Source organism: Ipomoea nil, unplaced genomic scaffold (assembly GCF_001879475.1).
Source record: "Ipomoea nil cultivar Tokyo-kokei standard unplaced genomic scaffold, Asagao_1.1 scaffold1074, whole genome shotgun sequence".
Taxonomy (NCBI): Eukaryota; Viridiplantae; Streptophyta; class Magnoliopsida; order Solanales; family Convolvulaceae; genus Ipomoea; species Ipomoea nil.
The window spans coordinates 2,900,015-2,925,647 of NW_017617502.1; the positions used below are offsets into that span (position 1 = coordinate 2,900,015).

The 25,633-nt window shown below is 36.6% G+C and overlaps 2 protein-coding genes and 1 pseudogene across 2 annotated transcripts; all 3 read left to right on the top strand.

Moving 5' to 3' along the window:
• The first annotated feature begins 9,132 nt into the window (after window positions 1-9,132).
• On the top strand, window positions 9,133-10,531 carry LOC109182634 (annotated as a pseudogene).
• Window positions 10,532-12,557: 2,026 nt separating this feature from the next.
• On the top strand, window positions 12,558-14,351 carry LOC109182536 (putative quinone-oxidoreductase homolog, chloroplastic). The gene is made up of 4 exons (XM_019332677.1): window positions 12,558-12,696; window positions 13,027-13,165; window positions 13,275-13,366; window positions 13,563-14,351. Exons 1-4 carry the CDS (start codon window positions 12,628-12,630, stop codon window positions 14,247-14,249), a joined length of 987 nt encoding a protein of 328 aa, XP_019188222.1. The 5' UTR covers window positions 12,558-12,627; the 3' UTR covers window positions 14,250-14,351.
• A 2,106-nt stretch (window positions 14,352-16,457) lies between these two features.
• LOC109182859 (peptidyl-prolyl cis-trans isomerase FKBP62-like) lies at window positions 16,458-20,283 on the top strand. The gene is made up of 13 exons (XM_019333081.1): window positions 16,458-16,758; window positions 16,837-16,923; window positions 17,689-17,949; window positions 18,051-18,125; window positions 18,236-18,316; window positions 18,399-18,593; window positions 18,674-18,772; window positions 18,880-19,055; window positions 19,154-19,276; window positions 19,364-19,510; window positions 19,596-19,723; window positions 19,802-19,922; window positions 20,033-20,283. The coding sequence occupies exons 1-13, from the start codon at window positions 16,587-16,589 to the stop codon at window positions 20,075-20,077; spliced, it is 1,710 nt and encodes a 569-aa protein (XP_019188626.1). The 5' UTR covers window positions 16,458-16,586; the 3' UTR covers window positions 20,078-20,283.
• The last annotated feature ends 5,350 nt before the right edge of the window (window positions 20,284-25,633 follow it).

Consider the following 25,633-nt stretch of genomic DNA (forward strand, 5'->3'; position numbering starts at 1 on the left):
TTTTAAGTTAAAAAAGGAAGGGGTAATTTTGACTCATCACTATCTTTTTTTCCCAGGAATTAAAATACCAGGGGGGACATGGGATTTTAATTCCATGAAAATGAGGGAATTACAATTCCATGGAATTGCAATTCCCTCCAACCAAACTACGGAATTTAATGGCCTTTGGAATTAGGTGGGAATTAAGTGGGAAGGGAATTTAAAATCCCTCCAACCAAACACCCTGTTACAGTGAGTTTGGTTGAAGGGAATTTAAATTCCCTTCCCACTTAATTCCCACCTAATTTCAAAGGTCACAAAATTTCCTTATTTGGTTGAAAGAAATTGCAATTCCATGGATTGGCAAATCCCCCCATTTTCATGTAATTAAAATCCCATGTCCCCTTGGGATTTTAGGAAGAAAAAAAAATAATGATGAGTCAAAATTACCTTTTCCTTTTAAAACCTAAAATTAGTGTCTAACAACAACAATGGACATTTTTGACTTTATACTACTTATTCCCTTTCAATTCCCATGTATACCAAACATTGGAATTGAAATTCCTAGTAATTCTATTCCTGTAAATCAAACACTGGAATTTAAATTCCCACTTTATTCCCGGTAATTTATTTCCCATGAAATTACAATTCCTTTCACACATAATTCCCCTTCAACAACCAAACGCCATGTTATGTGCAAGTAGATGACCTTATTTGGTTAATATTTTAGAGCCTGATTTTTATTAGTTTAGTGTTTCTCTATTGTATTTAAAAGACAAGGGACAGATCAATAATCAATAATCCGGCCAATGACTTTTTATTACAATTGTTATACCATGGACATGGTCCACCTTGCATTGTAAACTTTAGTCCAAAACGACATCAAAATTATGTATATCTCATTATCATATTATATATATTCAGTTAATAAATTATGTATCTATTACAATTAACATATTATGTATATGCAGTTAACATATTATATATTTGCAGTTAACATACTATGTACATGCAATTACTAAATTATGTACTTGTTACAGCTATTCAATGTTGCAAAAAACGTTAGGCGCCCCCTAGGGGGCAAGGGGGCGCCTAGCGCCTAGGCGGCGATTTTTAATTTTTTTTAATTAAAAATTAAAATTTTTTAAAATTTAGTAATAAAACATAAGGTTTCCATAGTTATTTCATAGAAACTATTTACGAAAGTGGTTGTAAAAGTGTTCAAAAGATTGTTTAAACCATCTAAAAACATAAAAAAACTAAAATTAAGAGCTAAAGAAGCATTTTTTTTGAGAAAAAAAATTGTCCAAAACGGACAACCGAGTCAAAAGTTATGCCTTCCCGAACTTTTTGCAATTTAAAATGCAAAAAAAAAATAAAAATAAATAAAAAATAAATAAAGCGCCAGTTCAGCTGGCCGGCCGCGGAGGAGGCCGATCCCGACCTTCTTCGCGGCGGCGGCCAGGCGCCTAGGCGCGATTTTTGCAACCTTGCAGCTACTACACTTAGGGTGTGTTTGGTTGGTGGGTTTTGCCCATAGGAATGGGTATGAAAGTGATTGTTGTTGTTTGGTTGATAGGTTTTTAGAACACTATTATGAGTTTCGAAACCCAACAATTGAAAAACACATACCCAAATAAAATAAGGGTTTCATTCCCTTATTAATTCTCAAGCACCACTATTAGTAACCATTCTCATTCCACCCTACTACCAAACATGTTAAATACTTTCACCAAAACTCATTACCATCACCAAGCATTTGATACTCATTCCAATTCTGATTCCTATGTGCGAACCAAACACACCCTTAATATATTATATACATGTTGGCTGCAACTAACATATTATGTACCTACAATTAATAAATTATATATGTACAGTTAACATATTATGTACCTCTAATTTATTTGTAAATATATAATCTGTTAACTGAATATACATAATATATTAATCACAAGTACATAAAATAAATGTCATTTTGAACCAGGTCCACTTGAATATGGGCCATGGTAATTTGATGTTGTTGTTTTTTTTTTTTTTTTTGTTACGAATCTTAAGGAATGAAGAAATATTGAAATTATGCTGTATGGTGCACACGGTTGCAAAAACGACGTCGTTTGACTAAAAACGCGTGTTCCACTTAAAAATAAAAAATCAGGTTCGATTCCCGGCAATAAAATTTTTTTGTGCATAAATTGAATTATATATCCACAAATTTATAACTATATATCCACAAATTCATAACTATATATCCACAAATTTATAACTATATATCCACAGTGAATGAATAACACAAAATTCAGAATGAATGAACTAAATATCCACAATGAACGAACTAAATATCCAAAATGAATGAACTAAATATCCACAATGAACGAACTAAATATCCAAAATGAATGAACTAAATATCCACAATCAATGAACTAAATATCTACAATGAATGAACTAAATATCCACAATTAATGAACTAAATATCCACAATGAATGAACTAAATATTCACAATGAATGAACAACATAATGCTGTTGAGGGGAATCAAAACTATTTTTTTTTTTAAATGAGACGCGCATTTTTAGTTAAAACAGCGTCGTTTTGTAACCGTGTGCATCATGCACAGCATAACTATTGGAAAAAATAAATTAGGGCTGAGTTAGCAAATTGGGCCAATCCATTTCAATTGAATAGCCTAGTGAAAAAGATTCAAATAGAACAACCCATCAAAATTTTTTGTTATAAATTTACTCCGCATTAAAAAAAAATAAAACTAAGAGGTTATTTAGCTAATATTTTATAATAAGTTCGTATCAAATAAAAGAGATATGTCAAGTACCTTGTGCTTAAATGACACCCGGGTTAGATTTTCATATGGAAGGTTGTGAGTTCGAGCTTCAGTGGAGGCCTTATTTCTTCTACAAGGGTGTTATTACTAATATCATTGACAGATACTCATGATTCTTTACAAGATAGTTTCTCAAATATTTTTTAACCCAAAGAATCTTGCTTAATATCATTGACAGTAAATAATAAATTTAGATATACAATTGATAAAATACTCATGATTCTTTACAAGATAGTTTCTCAAATATTTTTTAACCCAAAGAATCTAAGTCAAGATTTTTGAGAATGTTTCGAGTTCTCAGATTTAATATCCCATACTCCATTCGATAATTTCCTGTCAATCATTCTTTACTTTGACTCCCAGACTCTGCCCTAAACCTTATACTAACCAGACTTCTGTCCTATAACCCCTATACTCTACACTAGACCCTTCACCCATAGCTCTTTGTCATATATTAGACTCCCCATCACCTAATATTGTCAGGTTCTTTATTCCGGCAGTCATCTTCATTTGTATCACCATACTTTGATTACTACTTCATACGTGATCTGGTTGTGAACTGTCCACCGAGGGGTTGGAAGACAAGTCGATCACTAAGTGGTTGGAAGGTCCGCCGACCACTGAGTGGTGGGAAGTTCCATCGACCACCGAGTGGTGAGAAGGTCTGTCGTCTACTAAGTGGTGGAAAGACGAGTTGACCACTGATGGGTGGGAAGGTCCGTCGAGCACCGAGTGGTGAGAAGACGAGTCGACCACTAAATGGTTGGAAGGTCCGTCGACCACTGATTGGTGGGAAGTTCCATCGACCACCAACTGGTGAGAAGGTCTGTCGTCTACTGAGTGGTGGGAAGACGAGTTGACCACTGAGGGATGGGAAGGTCCATCGAGCACCGAGTAGTGGGAAGAGGAGTCGACCACTGAGAGGTGGAAAGGTTCGTCGACCACCGAGTAGTGGGAAGACGAGTCGACCACTGAGAGGTGGGAAGGTCCGTCGACCACTGAGTGGTGGAAAAATGAGTCGACCACTGAGACGTGGGAAGGTCCATCGACCGCCGAGTGGTAGGAAGACGAGTTGACCACTGAGGGGTGGAAAGGTACATCGACTACTGAGTGGTGGGAAGACAGTCAACCACTGAGAGGTGGAAATGTTCGTCGACCATCGAGTGGTGGGAAGACGAGTCAACCATTGAGAGGTAGGGGTGTTCAATCGGTTAACTGTTCGGTTAACCGAACCGTTTTAACCGAACTGAATTAACCGAAGTTTTTTTTCTTTTAACCGTTAACCAAACCGAAGTTTGCTCTACCGAATTCACCGAACCGAACTTTTTTTCGGTTAATCGGTCGGTTAACCGATTAACCGAACTTTTTAAAGCTAAAATTTAAAATTATAAAAATAACACCTAAAATAATAAATCCAATTAAAATAAAATACATATCATAATAAATTCATAACAAAATATACAAAAACATTAATTATAAACTCCAAACATCCATAACTTCAAATTAGTATTTATATTTATATTATTATTTTTATATATATTAAAAACTTCGGTTAACCATTCGGTTAATTCGGTTAACCGACCTTTCGAACCGAATTAACCGTTAACCAAAGTTTTAAAATTCCTTTAACCATTAACCGAACCGAAAAAGTTCAGTTCGAAAACGGTTAACTGAACTTTATCGGTTCGGTCGGTTAACCGAAAATTATCCGAAGTTTGCACACCCCTATTGAGAGGTGAGAAGGTTCGTCGACCGCCGAGTGGTGAGAAGACGAGTAAACCCCTGAGAGGTGGGAAGGTCCATCGACCACTGAGTGGTTAGAAGATAAGTCGACTACGTAGAGGTGGCAAAGTCCGTCGACCACCGAGTGGTGGGAAGACAAGTCGACCACGTAGAGGTGGAAAAGATTGTCGACCACCAAGTGGTGGGAAGACCCGTCGACCACTGAGTGGTGAGAGGGTCGATCGACCATGGTGACTAGTCTGGGTGACTTGTCATGGTGACTAATCGAGATGACCAACCAGGATGACTAGTCAAGGAGACCAATCAGGATAACCAATCCACCTGTGCGGTCTGTTCAACTTAACTGCCAGAATTTTGAGGACATTCGATGAGGTTTATTGATCCTGGAGATAGGTTGTATCTGTTAGTTCTGATCGTTTACTCTTGATGATTTTATGTATAGTGGAGGTCATCGTCGTGTGACGATCCCTATTGTCTTTTCGTGGTGCTTTTCTTATAGGATGGTCGACTATCGGGGGCGAGCGACCAACAATCTTTTATTCTTGTTGTGAGTTTTGAATGTATTTACTTTATTTAAAGGATAAACGTGATAACCTTTCAGATCGGACGGATGTCTTTATTACGATACTATAAATTAATATTCTATTGTACATAGTAACTAATTATACGAGATTATTTTCCTAGCCATTGATAGGATTTCTTGAGCCGCCTTGAATTTCGAATGCGTTTTCTTGGTTTGTTCTCCGTTGGTTTGGATTTGTAGATCTCTCTTTCTTAGTGGATTATGGGATTGTGTTTCCAATTTCGGCCTTCCTGTTCCTCGCAGTCATCGTCTCGCCATGTGGGACTTTCTGGTGGGGGTTCTGCTTTTTGATCAGTAGGGATTGGATCCCCGGCTGGTTGCCTGGGTTGTCGTGACCACTAGTTGGGATGAGTGGCCGATCTCCCTTTATGGATTAGGTCTTCGATCTCCTTTCGCAGAGTGGTGCATTCTTCGATGGTGTGTCCCACATTCTAGTGGTAGCGACAATATTTAGGTCCCCTAGCGGCTGGTTGGACATATCACGACCGGTTATTTAGCTATGAACGGGGTGGCGGTGGTAGGCTCAGCTCGTTGCCGATGCACGGTGGGGTAATTTTACCTTATACGCTGGTCGGGACCCTAGTGCGGGAACTACTCCGTAACGGTGGTTGATGGGTTCCTTGAGGGTACTTGGTCTGTTTTTCCATTTTGACGATCGGTCATCCAAATGTGTTCTCATATCTTCACGTGATCGTTTTACCTTCCACTTCCTTTTCTGCCGCAAAGCTCCCTCCGCTTCTACGTATTTATGTTCCCACTGGATGGCTTGGGCATAGGTCTCGAGGTTTTCCCTTCGCAAGCTAGTGAGTAGATCCCTATACTTTAATGCTTCCATGAACAATGTTAGGGTTGTTCGGTCGTCTAAGTCCTCTACTATCTGTACTTCTTTTTGCCATCGCTTTAGAAATTCATTCAATGTTTCTAATTCTTCTTGTTGTACTGAAGTTAAGGCCATAGAGTATTCTTTGTCTTTCATACTTCCAGCTAAGCGTGTTAAAAACTATTTTGCCAGGGTCTTGAAACAATTGATAGATTGAGGCAGTAGTGACATGATCCATTGTTGCGCTGCCCCCCCCCCCACCCCCCCTCCACCTAGTGTTGCGAAGAAGGTGTGGCAATTCATAGGATCTTCTGCTCCTATCATCATCATCCTTGTTTGAAATCCGACCAAGTGGTTATTGGGGTCGCTCGTCCCGTCAATGCGGACATCGCCGGGCATTCAAAGTCTTTTAGTGTGCAATATTTTTGGACTTTTATGGATAATGGGTTGGTGGACAGCGAAGACCGAGTGGTCGGCTGGTCCTTTCTACCTTCGGCCTCCTTTTGGAGGTCGAGGGTCTCACAACAACTTTTTACCAGGCCCTCTGGAGAGCCTTCTCTATTACGCTTCTCCGCTTGCGGTTCCCGTGCGCGGAGGGGGGATTGAGCCTTGTTTTTCATCGCGGTCGTTCAACCATTGGATTATCTTGTCCCAGTCATGCGGTGGGGGGTTAGTTGTTGGCTTGAAAGTCATATGCGGTCAAGGATTGAGACCATACGGCGATGTTCTCTAGGTGGGTTCGATTCTTGCGCTCTCTCTGGCGGTCTGTCCTTGTTGTTTGGTCTGCCCGGATGATATCGACGAAGGGGGTCCAGTGGGGACTCGCCTCTCAATATGCAATCACGCTGCAAGACTTCTAGGAAGTTCTCAGCGGCCTCCACTATGGTAGGAGGAAGTTCGACCGGTTGGGTTGGGGGATGCTAGTGACCTGTGAGCGTGTGCTCGGATGAATCTCGCTTTCTTCTCGAGGATTTTTCAAGTTGTCATCTTTCCTTGGGAGCATTAACCGATCGGGCGGTACGCGAGATGTAAGCCGATTGAGGGTTTCTCGCAGATCTCGAATGGACCGACCAGTGTGGGTGTTACGTCGAGTGGTCACCATGATTAGGGTTTCGATCATGAGTTTTAGGTTTGATGAACGAACGAAAACTTTTCGTATCGACCCCCACGGACGGCGCCAATGTTGGTTTTATGACTTTTGCGTAGCCAACGGCTGGCCAACATCACCGTTTAAAATAACGATAATATAGAAAAAATATCAATCGTTATACCCTGCACCACGGTGCACATGACTTTTGGTCGTCTTCTCCAATGGAGAAGACAGTCGTCCGGTCGTCTTCTCCAGTGGAAGACGACCGGACGGCCGGATTTTTTCGCCGATCGCCGGAATCTGTCGTCGGAATTGAAATGACGTATAATAATAGGTCATTTATCAGTTTTTGGGTTTCATTGACCCAATTTGACATGTTTGAGAGTTTAATTGCATTTTTTTAAAGTTTAGGAGCCTAATTGACCTTTGGGGTAAAGTTTAGGGGACTATTTGACCCTTTTCTCTATTTTTTTTTCATGATTATTATTATTTATGTAAAATTTTAAAAAACTTGTGAATCCTATTTCAAGTTATTTGATATTAATATTTTTTTGTTATGTAATTTAAATTTTAGGTATACTGTTAATTAAGTAGAGCTTTTTTTTTTTTTTTTTTTTTTTTTTTTTTTTTTTTTTTGTCATTCCTCGGGCCTATAGAATAATAGGACGGAGCCGGCCTACAAAATACTATACTATTGAGAACTAAGGGTGTGTTTGGTTCGCACATACGAATCGGAATCGGAATGTGTATCAAATACTTGGTAATGGTAATGGGTATTAGTGAAAGTATTTTGCATGTGTTGGTAATAGGGTGAATGAGAATGATTATCAATAATGATGTTGTTATGTTGTGAGCACGTGCCCACCTTGCAAAGTGGGCACGGTTCTATATCCATAATTTCTATACTGTAAATTCATAATTTTTATACTGTAGATCCATAATTTCTATACTGTAGATTCATAAAATTTATACTTTAGATTCATAATTTAAATACAATAGATTCATAATTTCTATACTGCAGATTCATAATATCTGTACTATAGATTTATAATTTCTAAACTGTATAATTATCAAATTATGATCATATAATTCTCTGATTTGTGAAAACAGAGTTCAACAATTGGAATCTAAAGTATAAATTTTATGAACATACAGTATAAAAATTATGGATCTACAGTATAGAAATTATAGATATGGAACTGTGTCTACCTTACAAGGTGGGCACGTGCTCATAGCATAAATTGCCTGTATGATCCTATAATGGGAATAAAGATTTTAAAAATATAAGAACACAAAATTAGGACAATTAATTTTAATATAAAGACATCCAAAACACCAATATGAAAAAAAAAAAAAAACAAAAATCTAAAAGCACTAATCAAAAGGATGAAACCCTTATTTTATTTGGATATGAGTTTTTCAATTAAGGGGTATTTGAAACTCATATAGTAATATTCTAAAACTTATCAACCAAACAATACCAATCACTTTGATACTCATTCCTTAGAGCCAGGGCCGGTTTTTAGATTTTTGTGGCCCTATTCGAGTAAATAAATAAGGCCGTACCAAAATTAAAATCTTTAAAACTAATACCGTACGTAATTTTATTATCTAAATATATAACAAAAAAATTATCCGTGCATCGCACGTATATTGCACGCGCACTGCACGGATAATTGGGCAATTATTTGCTCAAATTCAAGCAAGGATAACATAAAAAAACATAATCAATACAACACATTTCATCAATTGCACTATATAATATTCGTTGTTATAATTTAAAGATTATAACAAATCTTTTCCGTGCAACGCACAGGTAAAAATAGATATATCATGGAATAATAATAATAATAATAGTGTGCACAAGTTTTGAACCTTAGACCTCAAAGTTAAAATACAATAAATACATGTTCCTACCATTTCTTTATAAAGCCTTTTAAATTTAAATAAAAACTTTTAATTTTTATTTCTAAACTAACTAAGTAAAAATAAAATATTGAGCTTCTAAAATTTGGGGCCCTGTGCGGTAGCCCAGCTTGCATAGCCCAAAATCCGGGCCTGGCTCTTCTTCCCGCAAACATGTTCCCTTTCTTGTTCTTCTTTCTGTCAGCCCTTTGTTTGCTCCTTTCTGTTCGCCCCATTTCAACAGTCGCAATATCTCAAGCCGGTAACCAAATGCTGCTCATATGTTCATTGGTGCAGGATCCTTCTCGCCCGCTAGGTTCTCCATCCCTCAAATGCACGAGCTTTCCGGCGGGAAGTGTTCGGATTCCTCTAAACCCCTCTGTTTTTTACTCTGGGCTTGTGGGTGGAAATGGTTTCCTCTGTGCTTATACCTTTTCTTTTACTTCACCCTTTTTCCGTCATGGAATGTTGGAGATTTTCAGTAAACGGGGCTGAGGTGGCGTACAAGAGAATCTACAACGGCCCGAAATTGGTTGATCTTGGTTCCGGGAATTCCCACATTTGTGGAATTGTGGACTATTCCGGGGTCCTTCAGTGCTGGCAATGGCCGGAGTTTCGCCAGTCCAACCAGAGTTCCCTCACCACCAATCTCGCATTGAGTCAAAATTTTGTTTGTGGGCTGCGCGATTCAGGCAAAGTTCAGTGCCTGGGGAGTGATTCAAAGGTCACCAAACATGCCCCCAACAGGACTTACGCTGATTTGGCCGCAGGTTCGCCTATGCGTGCGCTATTTCGCGGGATGGGCGGTTGGATTGCTGGTGAGATATGGCTAAAGAAATCCCGGAGGGCGAATTTGTTGGTCTTGCCTTAGGAGACAACAGGGGATGCGCCATAAGATGGTTTAACAAAACCGTAATTTGTTGGGGAGAAAATGATTTTAGCATCCCTCGAGAGTTGGAAGGCAGGCAATTCTTGGCATTGGCTGCAAGAGAAACAGTGTTTTGCGGAGTGCTGGAGGAGAATGCAATGTTGTATTGTTGGGGAAATGCCCTTTTTGGATTTTAATCATAAGGTTTTTCACAAAGTAATTCCTGGGCGGTGCACAGGTGGTTCTTGTCTTTGCGGTAATATACCTTTCCACGGTTGCGGCCAAAATAAAGGAATATGTGCGCCGTGTATTGCTGATACTTTTACTCAAAATGCACCTTCACAACCGCCACCGTCTCCGTCCAGTGGAAAACGCAGTCATTGGGATGCAAAATATGTGGCATTTCTTGTGGTGGGATGCACTGTTTCTTTGATAGTTGTATTAGCTCTTATATGTTACCTATTCCCTAGGTACTGCACCGTTACAGGAGGCTGGTTAGACGAGGAAGAAGCAGAGGTGTTGGAAGAAAGGCCCAGCCAATTGGTAAGTATGGTAAATGTTGGGATTTTAGAAGTGTTTTCTTTACAAGGTCTGCAACGAGTAACAGCTAATTTTTCTGAGGATCATAAAATTGGGAAAGGTAGTTTCGGGTCAGTGTACCCAGGGCCGATTTTTAGATTTTTGTGGCCATGTTCGGGTAGATAAATAAGACCCTACCAAAATTAAAATCTTTAAAATAATACCGTACGTAATTTTATTATCTAAATATATAACAAAAAAATTTATCCGTGCATCGCACGTACATTGCACGCGCACTGCACGGATAATTGGGCAATTATTTGCTCAAATTCAAGCAAGGATAACATAAAAAAACATAATCAATACAACCCATTTCATCAATTGTACTATATAATATTCGTTGTTATAATTTAAAGATTATAACAAATCTTTTCCGTGCAACGCACAGGTAAAAATAGATATATTATGGAATGAGTTAATACCCAAAATCGTCATCGACTATAGTGATTTTTCTCAATTTCGTCCTAAACGACTTTGGTGACCTAATATCGTCCCAGACTTTTGTGTTTCGCTCAATTTAGTCCCAGACTTTTGTGTTTTTGCTCAATTTAGTCCCTCATTTGTTATTCTGTCCATTTGGTGTTAAATAAATAGACAATTCAGTAATTTTAATATTGGCATCTCTTTACTCATAGACATGTGAACTGCGAAATTCTTTTTTTTTTTTTTACGAATTACTCCCAGAATTAATCCTAAAATTGCGAATATAAAATTTGATTTGCAGGTCCAGGAGTAATTCTGAGTGTAATTCGTACAAGAAAGAGGAATTTCGCACTTCACAAGTTGAAAGTAAAGAGAGATCAATATTGACATTACTCAATTGCCCCTTTATTTAACACCAATTTGACGGAATAACAAATGGAGGACTAAATTGAGCGAAACACAAAAGTCTGGGACGATATTAGGTCACCAAAGTCGTTTAGGACGAAATTAAGAAAAACCACTATAGTCGAGGACGATTTTGGGTATTAACTCATTATGGAATAATAATAGTGTGCGCAAGTTTTGAACCTTAGACCTCAAAGTTAAAATACAATAAATACATGTTCCTACCATTTCTTTATAAAGCCTATTAAGTTTTAATAAAAACTTTTTGTTTTTATTTCTAAACTAACTAAGTAAAAATAAAATATTGAGCTTCTAAAATTTGGGGCCCCTCTAAAATTTGGGGCCCTGTGCGGTAGCCCAGCTTGCACAGCCCAAAATCCGGGCCTGCTTAGAGCTAAACGGCAATTTATATCCTACACCACGGCGCGCGTTGCACTATGCGCCCAAATGCAAAACGACATCGTTTTAATTAATTTATTTTTTTTTGAAATTTCCCGCCCCAGTGAATGGCAGTAGTTTTTTCTTTTAAAAAAAAAACCGTTGTTCAAGAATGTACATAATGTTATACTAGAATACACATAACTGTATACATGAATGTACATAATTATATAACAAAATATACATACTCTTTTTAAAAGATAATACACATAATCTAACATAATACATAATAAACATAAACTTTTAATATAATACACATCAACTATTAACATAATACACACAAATTTTCTGATTTGGATGTACATAATTGTATAAAAAGAATGTACATAATTGTATAAAAAATGTACATAACTGTATGAACCAATACACATAACTGTATGAACAAATACACATAATTGTGTGAACAAATACACATAATTCCAGCAACTTTTTACCGCGCCTCCAAAAACAACGTCGTTTTGGGAGGCGCGCGGCGCATAGTGCTATGTGCGTCGTGGTGTAGGGTATAATGATTGGAGCTAAACATGTCAACCAAACATACAATAAGATACTTTTTGCTGGTTCGAGGACATATTTGTGAGAAGAGAACTAAGATACTTTGACCGGAGAAAAACAAGAACAAGTTTGAAGAATGATTCCCTATAGTTTCAAACTCCATTCAATTCTTGCTTGGCCATCAAGTCGTCCGGTCTATGAAGAATATGTACACAGAAAAGTATAGTACGTAGGCGCCGCCTGCGAAATGTCAATCTGCGGACGACGACGGTACATATATAAATTGTGGTGCCGGACTAGCCACGCCAAGGGCTAATGAGGCCCGCACCAGAAGAAAATTCAAACTCCGGGGATCCATTTCAGCTATTTAAATCACATTCACCCTTGTTCTATCAGTTCCATCATTATATTCCATTTCTCCCCAACCATTCCATTTCTCCGAATATTGCATGCGTTGAGTTATGGCGGAGAGGCGGCTTATGCATGCGGTGCAGTATGATAGCTATGGAGGTGGCGCTGTAGCTTTGAAGGTATTGGGTTAGTGGGTTTGACTAGTTAATAGTATTAGCTGATAGCTGATTACATGCAAAATTACTTTCTCAAAAAAAACTGATAAAAAATTGTTTTGAGCAAGTTTTTGAATTTTAGCATTTTCGAGCAATAAGTTATTTCAAAAAGCTAATAAAACAAGCTTTTATATTGATTGATTAACGAAGTTGAACAGCTAATAGTGGTCAAATAAATTAAAATTGACTATGTTACTAAACGGGGCATAGTATTTCCCTCCCCTTTCCTTCATATATATATGATGCTCTGTGATATGATGAATCAAATTTTGATTATGTGAGTATGTATTTCAGCATGTTGAAGTTCCTGTACCCACTCCTGGTAAAGGTGAAGTCTTGCTAAAGATAGAGGCAAGAAGCTTAAACCCATTTGATTGCAGAATTCAAAGTGGCATCATTCCTTTCCTTCCACAAAAATTTCCTTATATACCTGGTTAGTCCACTGCTTTCTGCTTTAATTTGGTCATCATTTCTTACTTTCTAATCTTGTATTCATATATATATAACAATGTTTTCTTTAATTTGGCTGGACACTGGATCAGCAACTGATGTAGCAGGAGAAGTAATGGAGGTTGGTTCTGATGTTACAAATTTCAAGCCGGGGAACAAAGTTGTCGCAGTGCTCAGTGCTCGAGTAAGTCCACTCCTGACGTGACTATTATACCACTTGTTAATTAGCATCAAATGCTTACCATTATGGGCTCCAATACCACTTAGCGTTAACATCAAATGCTTACCATTATGTCAAAAACTATAGCTCAAGGCACAACTTTAATTCCTTATATACCGCCACATTTCTTCAATTCATGTGTACTGTTTGATAATAACAGAATGGGGGTGGACTTGGGGGGTATGCTTTAGCTAAGGAGAACTCAGTTGTTGCAAGGCCACCTGAAGTATCCGCTGCTGAAGCCGCAGGCCTCCCAATAGCCGGTGTTACAGCCTACCTAGCCCTCACCGAAGCTGCGGGGATCAAGCTTGATGGCCCCAAGAAGAACATACTTGTAACCGCTGCCTCTGGTGGTGTGGGTCACTATGCTGTTCAACTAGCAAAGCTTGGGAACCAACACCATGTCACAGCCACCTGTGGGACCCGCAACATCGACTTCGTGAAGAGCTTAGGGGCCGACGAGGTCGTGGACTACACGACCCCGGAAGGGACTGGTCTCAAGAGTCCATCAGGGTTGAAATACGACGTGGTCATTCATTGTGCCAGGGGCATTCCCTGGTCTACTTTTAAGGCTAATTTGAGCAAGAATGGGAAAGTGATAGACCTCACTCCTAACCCAAAAGCCTTCTGCATATTTGCCTGGCACAAACTCACCTTCTCAAAGAAGCAATTGTTGCCGTGCATTATAACCCCCAAGAGCGAGAGCCTGGCGTGGCTTGTTGGGTTGGTGAAGGAGGGGAAGCTTAAGACCACCATTGATTCAACGCATCCTCTAAGCAAAGCAGAAGATGCATGGGCCAAGATGATGAGTGGACATGCTACCGGAAAAATCATTGTGGAGACATAGTTGCAAAGTTTTCAGTTCATATATTTCGTGTTTAATTATGTTGGTCAGGGTTACGTTATATAATTATATTTGTTAATGTTGTAATCGTTTTTGTGAGACTAATTCAAAAGAGTCAACTAGTCAATATATAATTAGTTGTGGCTATTAAAAGCATGAAAGTTGGTGATGGATAGTTTTTATAAATAAATATAATATATGTGGACATTACAGTCATTACTAAAGACTTTTTATAAATTTTGTAGAGATGTTAAACCTATTTTGACTGGCCAGTCATGGACCAGGCACAAAATATAGTTCAGGCCAAGTTACGTAATATGTAACATAGCCCACCACATGGTCGACGGTCGGGCTAAATGGGCTAGCTTACCTTTTTTTTTTTTTTTTTTTTTTTTGAAAGCCAAAGGCTTTGGCATATTTTAATAATTAATGAAAGGAGCCAAACAATCAGGGGGACATAGTCCCAGTACATAGAGTGATCCTGATTAAAAGCTAACGTAGTTAAAGTATGAACACTAACATTAACTAATTTAGAAATAACATTCAAAGAGCAATAAGAAAAAAGGGCCACAGCTGCCCGGCATTAATGGTCCTCCACCCCTACACAGGATAAGATGGTCGTAGGACTAGATAATAAATGGTGTCGGAGTTTTGCGCAATCAGTCAGCAAATCCACATCCAACTCGTTACGCTCCTTACATGGGCTAGCTTACTTATTATTATTATATAATAATAGTTAAAACCCATTTTGGTCCCTCGACTATTAGATAAAATGACGTTTTTGCCTCTCTTAGTCTCTCTATAACGGTGGATGAATGGAAATTGTAACAGAGGATCTAATTGGGTATGATTTTACAAGTTAGATGATTAAATTGAGAACTTTTAATATTATGGGACTAAATTGCGCATTACCTAATAGTCGAGGAACTAAAATGGATATTAACTCTAAATATAAATTATAAATGTTGGTTTTACGGCCTAGAGAAGCCGATCGACGGGCCAACACTACCATAAAATATTAGGTTTAAAGAAGTAAAGTCTTTAGTGGAGAAAAATGCGGAGTAACATGACTTTTATTGAGAAATTCAACCCTCTACAAGGTGACCCCGTGTGGTGTATTTATACAAGGAGATAGATCCTCTATAAGGTAATGAATGGGAAAAAAAAAAACCTAAAAATAGCTTTAGAATCTGCCATAATTAGTGCGGTAACTGCCTACAAATGAGAAAAAGAAACTGCTTGTTGCTCAAGGAAAGAATCTCCGTAGATAATTAAGAATACTTAGAAAAATCCAAACCAAAAGTAATATTTATTTATACTATCATTTTTAGACCAAGTATTTTTTTATTTTACAAAGTTGCAAACATTTATTTTAGTGACAATTATAATGAATTTTCTATATTATTTTGCATTCATATACTTTAAGTTACATATTTAAATAAACAAATTTGACATTCAATTACCTATATATGAACTTCTCCTATATAAGCTTGCATTGATATACTTTTAAATATTTATTTAAATATAAATATTAGGCATTAACCATTCGAACAATGCGCGTATAAAACTAGTATTAGTATAATTGACTAATAATAATTACCTAATAATATGATAATTAAGCTAAACATTGGTAGTTAGATTTATTTTTATAATAATTACAATTAAATTATTTCTCAAATTACATAAATCATATTATATATCAATCTTTTTATCTAATAATTATTATGATAATTGAATGATGCTTTTGCACTAATCTTATAGTCAAATAAACGTACACGTTTAATTTTTTATAATTTTATCTTTAATTTTATTATCTAAATATATAATAAAAAATTTATCCGTGCATCGCACTGGTAATTGGACAATTATTTGCTCAAATTTAAATAAGGATAATAACATCATAAAATACAATGGATCCCACCAATTTCATCAATTGCACTATATACACCAAATTTATCAATTGCATTATATAATATTCGACGTTATAATTTATATAATTGTATATTGTTAAATATTCTTGAAATATTATAACAAAATCTATTCTATGAATCACATAGGTAAAAATACTAGTTGTATACTAATACTAGTTGCAAATAATACGGAGTAATATTATTTTGCTAGTAACAGCCAACGGGTGAAATCACATTTGTACGAAGCTGGAGCTTCCTGACCGTCGATACTCGATACAACTGCTAGCTTCTAAACCCCACTGGAACTCTCCAGAACATCAAACCCCATCTTTATAACCCTCACTTTCAACCCAAGTCTTACCTGCGACTGACGAGTGACGACGCCAATTGAAATCCGCAATTTTCTGATTCTTCCCTGTGTTTCTGGATTATGGAGGATTTTGATATGCCGCCCGCCGAGATGGATGACTTGGATCTGCCCGATGACAATCCGGTAATGAAGGTCGGAGAGGAAAAGGAGATCGGAGACCAAGGCTTGAAGAAGAAGCTTGTTAAAGAAGGCGCAGGCTGGGAGACTCCTGAGCCTGGCGACGAAGTGGAAGGTATTATTATAACACGGCTTGTTCTTTAGCGACTGTAATTTTTGCTGGTATTCATTGAATGTTTGGATTGATTTTCAGTTCATTACACTGGGACGCTGCTCGACGGAACTAAGTTTGATTCGAGTAGAGATAGGGGGACTCCGTTTAAGTTCACTCTTGGTCAAGGTCAGTAAAGGTTCCTCAACTATTCTTTCTAGTTACCACATTTCCGAAGAGATTGCATATTTTCCGAATTTATTTAACTCTGTCTGTGTAGCATGCTGTTAGCTTTTTTAGACTAAGATGTGATGTTGGAAATTTTAAACATTTATGATAAACTTGCGGATTTGATGTGGTAACTTGTTTCTCTTCTGTTCCTGTGTGTTTGTCATATGGTGATCGTGACTGAAGTAATGGGGATGCAATTTGTCTTCCTTGATTAATGATTCCAGGATTGGTGCTATTTTTAATCTAAAGTCCTTGATTAATGATTCCAGGATTTGTGCTATTTTTAATCTAAAGCATCCCTTTTCTGAAAATCTGAAGCATTAGATAGTAGAATATTCAATTGTTTGCTTAAACTTTTGTTAAAAATTGTTTATTGAGGCTCCCCTTAAGTTTGTGAGATGAGTAAAAGGTCTGCAAGTGAAAAGTGGCACTTGTATGGATAGGAATGTTTGGGGGTTAAGAATGAATAGGTGTATGTACTTAATTGGATGGGGTATATTTATTTCAATCTGCAAACTCAAGCTTCATGACAAAATTTATGTCTTTAACAGTTGAATGCCTTTCCCTTATTTCCTATCACTCTCCTTTAGTGTGTGAGGTTTGGTTTCCCATTTATGTTTGTCTTTGATAAATGAGGACTAGGCACTATTTTTGTTTTGTAACCTTTTCATCCGAAGATGATATTGATTTGGATTAGTGATCATTTTTTTCTTTCTTGAATAGGTCAAGTAATAAAGGGATGGGATCAAGGTATCAAAACAATGAAGAAGGGTGAATGTTGTATCTTCACTATTCCTCCAGATCTTGCCTATGGTGAGTCTGGTTCCCCCCCTACCATTCCTCCAAATGCAACTCTCCAGTTTGATGTGGAATTGCTGTCCTGGGTAAGTGTTAAGGACATCTGCAAGGATGGTGGAATTTTTAAGAAGGTTCTTGCTGAGGGAGAGAAATGGGAAAATCCTAAGGACCCTGATGAGGTTTCAGGTGTGCAGTCAATTTTATTTGTGATGAACTGTGCCTCATTTGTTTTGCTTCCTTATTTCCTGAGAAGTGACACACAAATTTTTAAAATTATTATTACTCAGTCAAGTATGAGGCCCGACTTGAAGATGGAACATTAGTTGCCAAATCAGATATAGTGGAGTTCACTGTTGAAGAAGGTATGTCTTGAGGTTATTTTGTGAGTTTGAGTAGATATAGATTCATACAGCATATATGTATTTATAAAAGCAAACTATTTTCTCTGGTAACAACAAATATTTTTGAACAGGTCATTTTTGCCCTGCACTTACCAAGGCTGTTAAAACCATGAAGAAAGGAGAGAAAGTGCAGTTAACCGTGAAGCCTCAATGTAAGCAGTTTGTATCACGCATATGCATTGGATTGCTTTTGATATTTACTTATACATTGTTGCTACATTGTTGCTGATGCAGATGGGTTTGGTGAGAAGGGAAAGCCAGCCTCTGGTGATGTAGGAGCTGTTCCCCCTAATGCAACACTACTAATTGATTTGGAGTTAGTTTCATGGAAGACTGTGACGAATGTCACCGATGATAGGAAAGTAATAAAAAAGATCCTGAAGGAAGGGGAAGGATATGAACGTCCCAATGAAGGAGCTGTTGTGAAGTGTTAGTATTAATGAAATGAAAATGGCATGTATATTTGTGACCTATTCGGTGTGTAATTACATCTTACCTTCTGCTGGCAGTGAAATTAATTGGGAAGCTGCAGGATGGCACAATCTTTATCAACAAAGGTCATGATGGAGATAATGAAGATGGACTATTTGAGTTCAAGACGGACGAGGGTGTGTACCATTGCTAATAAGAGTTCTTGCTTTAGACATGCTTTCCTTATAATTGCACCATCTTAGTTTGCTTATTTTCTTACCAAACTTTGTTTTGCTTTGAACAGAGCAAGTTATTGATGGGTTGGACAGGGCTGTGCTAACAATGAAGAAGGGTGAAGTCGCATTGTTGATTGTTGCACCAGAGTATGCTTTTGGTTCATCCGAGTCAAAGCAGGAGTTAGCTGTGGTTCCTCCCAATTCCACTGTGTCTTATGAAATTGAACTTGTTTCTTTTGTCAAGGTATACTAAATGATTTCCTTTTCTTAATTTTTTAAAATTTATTTTTAGTGGGCAAATTAGGATTCATCTTCTAATTGATGCTACATGGTGGCTTTTAGGAAAGAGAATCATGGGATATGAACACCCAGGAGAAGATTGAGGCTGCAGGCAAAAAGAAGGAAGAAGGAAATGTACTTTTCAAGGCAGGCAAATACGCAAGAGCTTCGAAGAGATACGAGAAGGTAGGTGCCTTCTTTTTCTTTTTGTGCTGCCATTGTGATAGGATGACACTGTGTACTCAGTCGTTTTGTTGTGATGGGCCTTTGTAGGGAGCTAAGTTCATTGAATATGATACTTCCTTTAGTGAGGAGGAGAAGAAGCAATCTAAGGCCTTGAAGATCTCCTGCAACCTAAACAATGCAGCGTGCAAGTTGAAATTGAAAGATTACAAGGAGGCTGAGAAACTATGTACTAAGGTTTGATATGTTTAATTTCTACACTATACTATTGTGTTAACTTATTTTATGTCAGGTAATAAATTTTTTGAAATGTGCTATACAGGTGCTTGAACTGGAGAGTACTAATGTTAAAGCACTCTACCGCAGAGCTCAAGCATATATACACTTTGCTGATTTTGATCTGGCTGAGTTTGATATCAAGAAAGCTCTCGAAATTGATCCTGACAACAGGTATTGTATCATTGTTTTCCCCCTCTTTCAACTCTGTTAGCCAATACAAAATTTGATTAATTTTCTGTGTTGGTAAAGGGAGGTGAAGCTTGAATATAAGGTTCTAAAGGAAAAGGTAAAAGAATACAATAAGAAGGATGCCAAATTCTATGGAAACATGTTTGCCAAGTTGAGCAAGCCGGAACCATTCAGTTCTAATGTAAGTACTATGTCCTTGGCTTATGTGGGTTTGTTTACCTTTGTTAAGTAAATTTGCTAAGATTCTTAGGTTAATTGAGTCCTCATCAATCATCATTGTTGTCTGAGCAGAAATCAGCTCCTCAGGAGGCAGAAGCCATTGACAGCAAGGCCTAAGCTTGCAGTGCAGAAAAGCAAGTCTGTTATTTGTTGAAGTTTCTTTGGGTTGCTTGGTCTGTGAAACTGGGGGATCTATGTCTACAAATATGGTTACTAAATCTTGTTCCATGATTATTATTTGAAACTAAATACTGACCCAGAAATTCCTAGTATGCTTTTCTTTATCTAATCCAAGGGTAGGAATATGTGTTCTCAAATCTCAATCCATAGACTTTTGCTCTTGCTCTTAAATTACTTCAATCTCTTAGATAAATCTATTTATTTACAATAATTCACCTATAGATTTATTTTGTAGTCTTGGTAAAGATGAATTTATTTGCAAAATGGTCAGGTTTATTGAAATATGATATATAAAGGAACAAAGGTCAAATAGACCTCAAACTGTGGATGATAATAATGTAATTAGGCTAATGCAATTAGGAAAATTAAAAATTGGATCTTTGTTAAGAAAAAACAGAGAGATTATGAAGAAAAAGGAAAAAGGGAGGATCATCTTGATCTTTCATCCACACTTCCAATTACAACAATATCTTTATATACAATATAAAGGTAATAATGAATACACATAAATAGTAATAACTATTACAACAGTTACAATTTGATAATATTGTTTACCATGATGATTTTGGACATTATTTGACATAATCTTGCCTCTTAAAATTTGTTAGGAAAATCACGTGAAGAAAAATTTAGTAGAAGAAAAGAGTAAGAAAAGAGTACATATATTTAACTTAAGAAAATTCAGTGAGAAAAAAAAAATTAGTTAAGGGAAAAAGAGTACAACCATAAGCCTTCAAGGTATAATCAGCGTAATCTTCAAGATTTTGAAATTTGTCTACTTAAGCAACTATTTTACAACTTTTCGACATTTACATTACTATATTGAGTTAATACCTCCAATGATCCTCCGAATATTAAGATATTACCAGGTGTGGTCTTCTAAGTTTAAAACGACCACGAGACATCATCAGAGTTCAAAAAAAATAACCACACGTGGTCCTCTATTAGGTTTGGTGTCAAATGAACGTTAAGTGTGAGAGCAAACTTGTCATTTCTACTACAAGAAAGAGTTAATACCTCCAATGATCCTCCGAGTATTAAGGTATTACCAGGTGTGGTCCCTCGACTTTAAAACTAACACTAGACGTCCTACTAGTTTAAAAAAATTACCACCCGTGGTCCTTTGTTAGGTTTGCTGTCAAATGGGTGTTAAGTCTGAAGGTAAAGTTGTCCTTTCACCTATATTTTTTCCTCACAAGTTTTGCTGATCCCTCCACCCACAGAATGCCACCTCAAGAGGCCACTCTGCTTTGGCGAGAATGGCAACGAAGGAAGCTTTGGCCTCTGGCCATCAATGGCGAAAGCCGTGGGTTTGACCCGCCGAAGATTGGCGAACCACTTGTCGATTATACCATTTACTCCTCTCTCTCTCCTCAAAGATGGAGTTTTTGGATAACTCTTCCTCCATTGTTCATGTTTCAGGGTAGCTCTCTATGCTGATTCTTGGACACAATGTTTTTCTATATATGTACTCCACTTTTCATTTTACTCCATGAATGTGGTATGCTTGCCTAAGAAAAAGTGGTGAAAGTGGATACAAAAAATGATCTAGTGACAGTGACCGGGAAACTGGACGTGAAGGCGATAGTGGAAGATTTGAAGAAGCATCTGGGGGGGGGGGGGGGGGGGGGGGGGGGGGGGGGGAAATGTTGCAGACATACCATTGTTGTGAACGAAGGAGAAAAAAATATAGGTGAAAAGACAAGTTTGTCCTCAAACTTAACTCCCCTTTGACAACAAACCTAACTAAGGACCACGGGTGGTAATTTTTTTTTAAACTAGTAGGACGTCTAGTGGTCATTTTAAAGTCGGAGGACCACACCTGATAATATCTTAATACTCAGGGGACCATTGGAGGTATTAACTCATACGAGAAATGATCGATTTGCCCTCACACTTAACGCTCATTTGACACCAATCCTAATGGAGGATCACGGGTGGTTATTTTTTAAAACTCGGAGGACGTCTCGTGGTCATTTTAAACTCAGAGGACCACACCTGGTAATATCCTAATACTCAGATGACCATTGGAGGTATTAACTCTTACTATATTATACTCATGCCTCGTTAAAAACCTTATTAGAAAAACCCAATGAAAAAAATTAGTTGAGGAAAGAGTGCATGATGTATGTGTATTCTTGTTTTAGATTAGCTGTCTCATTAAAAATCTTAGATTTAAGAAAAAATCTCGTGAGAAAAAACTTAACTAAAGAAAAAAAGTACAACCGTTAGTCATCAATCTTCAGGGTTGATTCATGTAAAATTATACTCTCCCTCAAGATAACAATCTTGATGTCCTATACATTAAATTTTCAATCTATAGAGGAATTTTGTAAATAAATATGTAAAATTGTCAATGGAATGAATATACTTTATAATAATCTCGTGACTCTTCTGGAGCTCACGTGAATATAATATTGACACCATAATATCTAGTCAAAAGATTTCATTATATATCTTTTTATCATTTGTACAACACAATCTTTATTATCCCTTTATAGGACAATGGGGGTAATATAGGACAATGAGGGTAATATAGTACAATCAGTTTTAGAACTTGGCATTATGGGGATACAAGAATAATAGTCAGTACCCAAGTAGCCCATTATATATTAGTTTGTTTAAGTATCTAATCAAAATCATATATTGGCTAATTGGTATATAAAAATTTCTTCAAGAAAAATTATGGAGAAAAAGGGAGGATCATCTTGTTCATTCATCCACACTTCCCATTACAACAATATCTCTATATATAATATAAAGGTAATAGTGAATAATGAATACACATAAATGATAATTATAACTATTACAACGGTTCCAATTGAATAATAATGTCCACCATAATAATTTGTTTATAACAATCTTTAAATTAACTAATTTCATGCAATTTGTTTAATTTACTGATTTTTCTAATTTTTAACCGCTTACCCTTTCATTTAGGATGCAAGGCATTTTTTTTTAAAAAAAAATATTTTTAAATTAATTTTTTAATGCTTAACAAATAAAAATAAAAATGATTTAATTTCCTAATTTGTTTAAAGTTGATGATGATTTTCGATTTAAAATTCACGTTCATGGCTAGGATACAAAACTAGTAATTGAACGGTTGGTATATATACGTTTGGTAGTAATTGAATTGTTTTAATACTATACATTAGTAGTATTATTGTTAGATGAAAAAAGTAGAACATATTAAGCACATCTAATTAAATAAAACATTTAAAGTTCTTGTCACTATATCAACATCAATATCCACAATAACCGTTCCAAAATAGTTAGAATATAATATATTACGCCATCATAGCAATAAGACCATTTCTAAATGTATAACAAAACACAAAAAGGTTGCATTCAACATTCAAACTCCAAAATACTTTTCATAAGATACTAATCATCCTAAGTCCTAATGAGCATCTAATATTCTAGCAATATTATACACATAAAATTTGCACTTCAATATTATAGCATTCTGACATTTTCAACAAAAAATCTGCACTTTAAATATGAACTTCACAGTGTGCTCCTAGCCACAACACCTGTGTTCTTTCTTCTCCGATAAATTACATGTTCTTCTGGTTGTGCCGGCTACATAATACAATGAATAAATCAATTTCCAAACATGTTTAGGTCATTCCAAACATGTTTAGGTCATAACAATCATATTATAATATTAGAATGCTTAGTTGAAATATTTCATAAAAAATGACTTTACATTAAATATGACTGCTTCAGTATTAGGATTTGTGTAAATACCCAATCCACCACCAGAAGATCTAGAAGTCATAATCTTGCCTAGTCTTGACATCTTTCCAATAGGAGGCTCATTAGGCTCACGAGTTCTTTTCTTCTTTGACCTACCCGTCATCGTCCTCAGTACAGGGGCTTGATTTCTTCAACATTAGTTTTAGGGCAACTAAGTTCTCCATTCAAAGGTTGAATTGTGTAGCTATAGATTTTTTTGTAAACTTCTTTGGAGTAGCAATCATTAATGAATTCTTCTGGGTCTCTACCCTTATCAAAAATTGCACACAAAGCATGAGGGCGGGGTATACTAGTTAAATCCCAACTTCTACATGAACAACTTCTTCCTTGTAACTTAACTTTAAATTGTTGTCTCCCTTTCTTCATCTCAAAACCATCATCTCCATTGAAATCAACATGCCACCCAATGCTCTCCATTATGTTTGCATTAAGTTTGTTCCTCACTCTTGGTCCAAAGTTCCATGACCATTTCTCCAAAGCTTGTCTTTTGGTTGCAATTCTTGTCATCATGGCAACTCTTATATCCTTTAACAATGGGATGATTGACTTTGACCTTGCTTTGACAATTGTTCCATTGAATGCTTCACACATATTATTGTCAATTGAATCACACTTTGATTCTAGCCTAATGAATGCCTTACACCAATATTTAGCAGGATAATTCGACAAATCATCTCTAGCTTGGACATCCTTCTTCCCAATTGCTCAATCATGAACTTGAATTGGTCCTCAGTTGTTGAGTTAGCACACATCCAAAATAGCATCTTTAACACATTGTCTATATGTTTCTTGCTCCAATTTGCATGGATATGGCTAGCGCAATTTCTACGCTCTGCATTAGGAAGCAATTGTTGAAAGACCCTAATTGTATTATCGTGTGCAGTTCGATGACCTATTTGACCCTTATGTATGCAAGAGGAACGATAAGCGTAGTGGTTTTATTCAGTGGAAAAATAAGAAAAGTGAAAATTTGATGCAGAAAAGTTGGAGAAAAAATATTTAATGAAGAACCAAAGTTGTAAAAATTATTTCGAGTTGAATTTATTAGAAAGAAAAAATGTCAAATAGGTCAGTAAACTTATCGTTTAACTGAGTCACTAAACTTAAAAAGTGTTTAATTAAATCATTAAACAAGTAAAAGATGTGCAATTGAGACACTTTTTCAAAATTTTCAAGTAAATTTTGATTATATTACTTTACAAAGGAAAAATGTACAAATAGGTTATTAAATTATTTGGAAAATAACAATTAAGTTATCAAACTCAAATAAGCTTCAAAATCATCAACGAACTCGGCAAAAAATCAGAACAACTTGTATATGTTGCAGTTGCATCAAAGGGTTCTAACATCGTGACCTTGGGGCTTTGAAGACTAAATATTTATTTGTATGCACCTCCAACCAGGGAACCAACCATTAAGGGTACTACTGCTCAACCGAGTGGAATTCTAGATTTAAGTGTATGACATGTCTTGTGATTTCTTTTCAAAGCTCATCACTTAACATGTTGGAAACTATATAGTAACTTTCATCTCACTCTAGTGATCCTAATAATTTTGAGGGAGGACAGCATAGTTGTGTATTAGGGTAGCTTTGAACATGGATGCTCTGTTTAAGAGAAAGATGAAGATAAAAATAAAAATACAATAACAGCAGCAACAACAACAATAATAATAATAACGCCTGTTTGGTTGGGCGTAATTTGGCTGTAATTGAATTGCAATTAAGTGGAA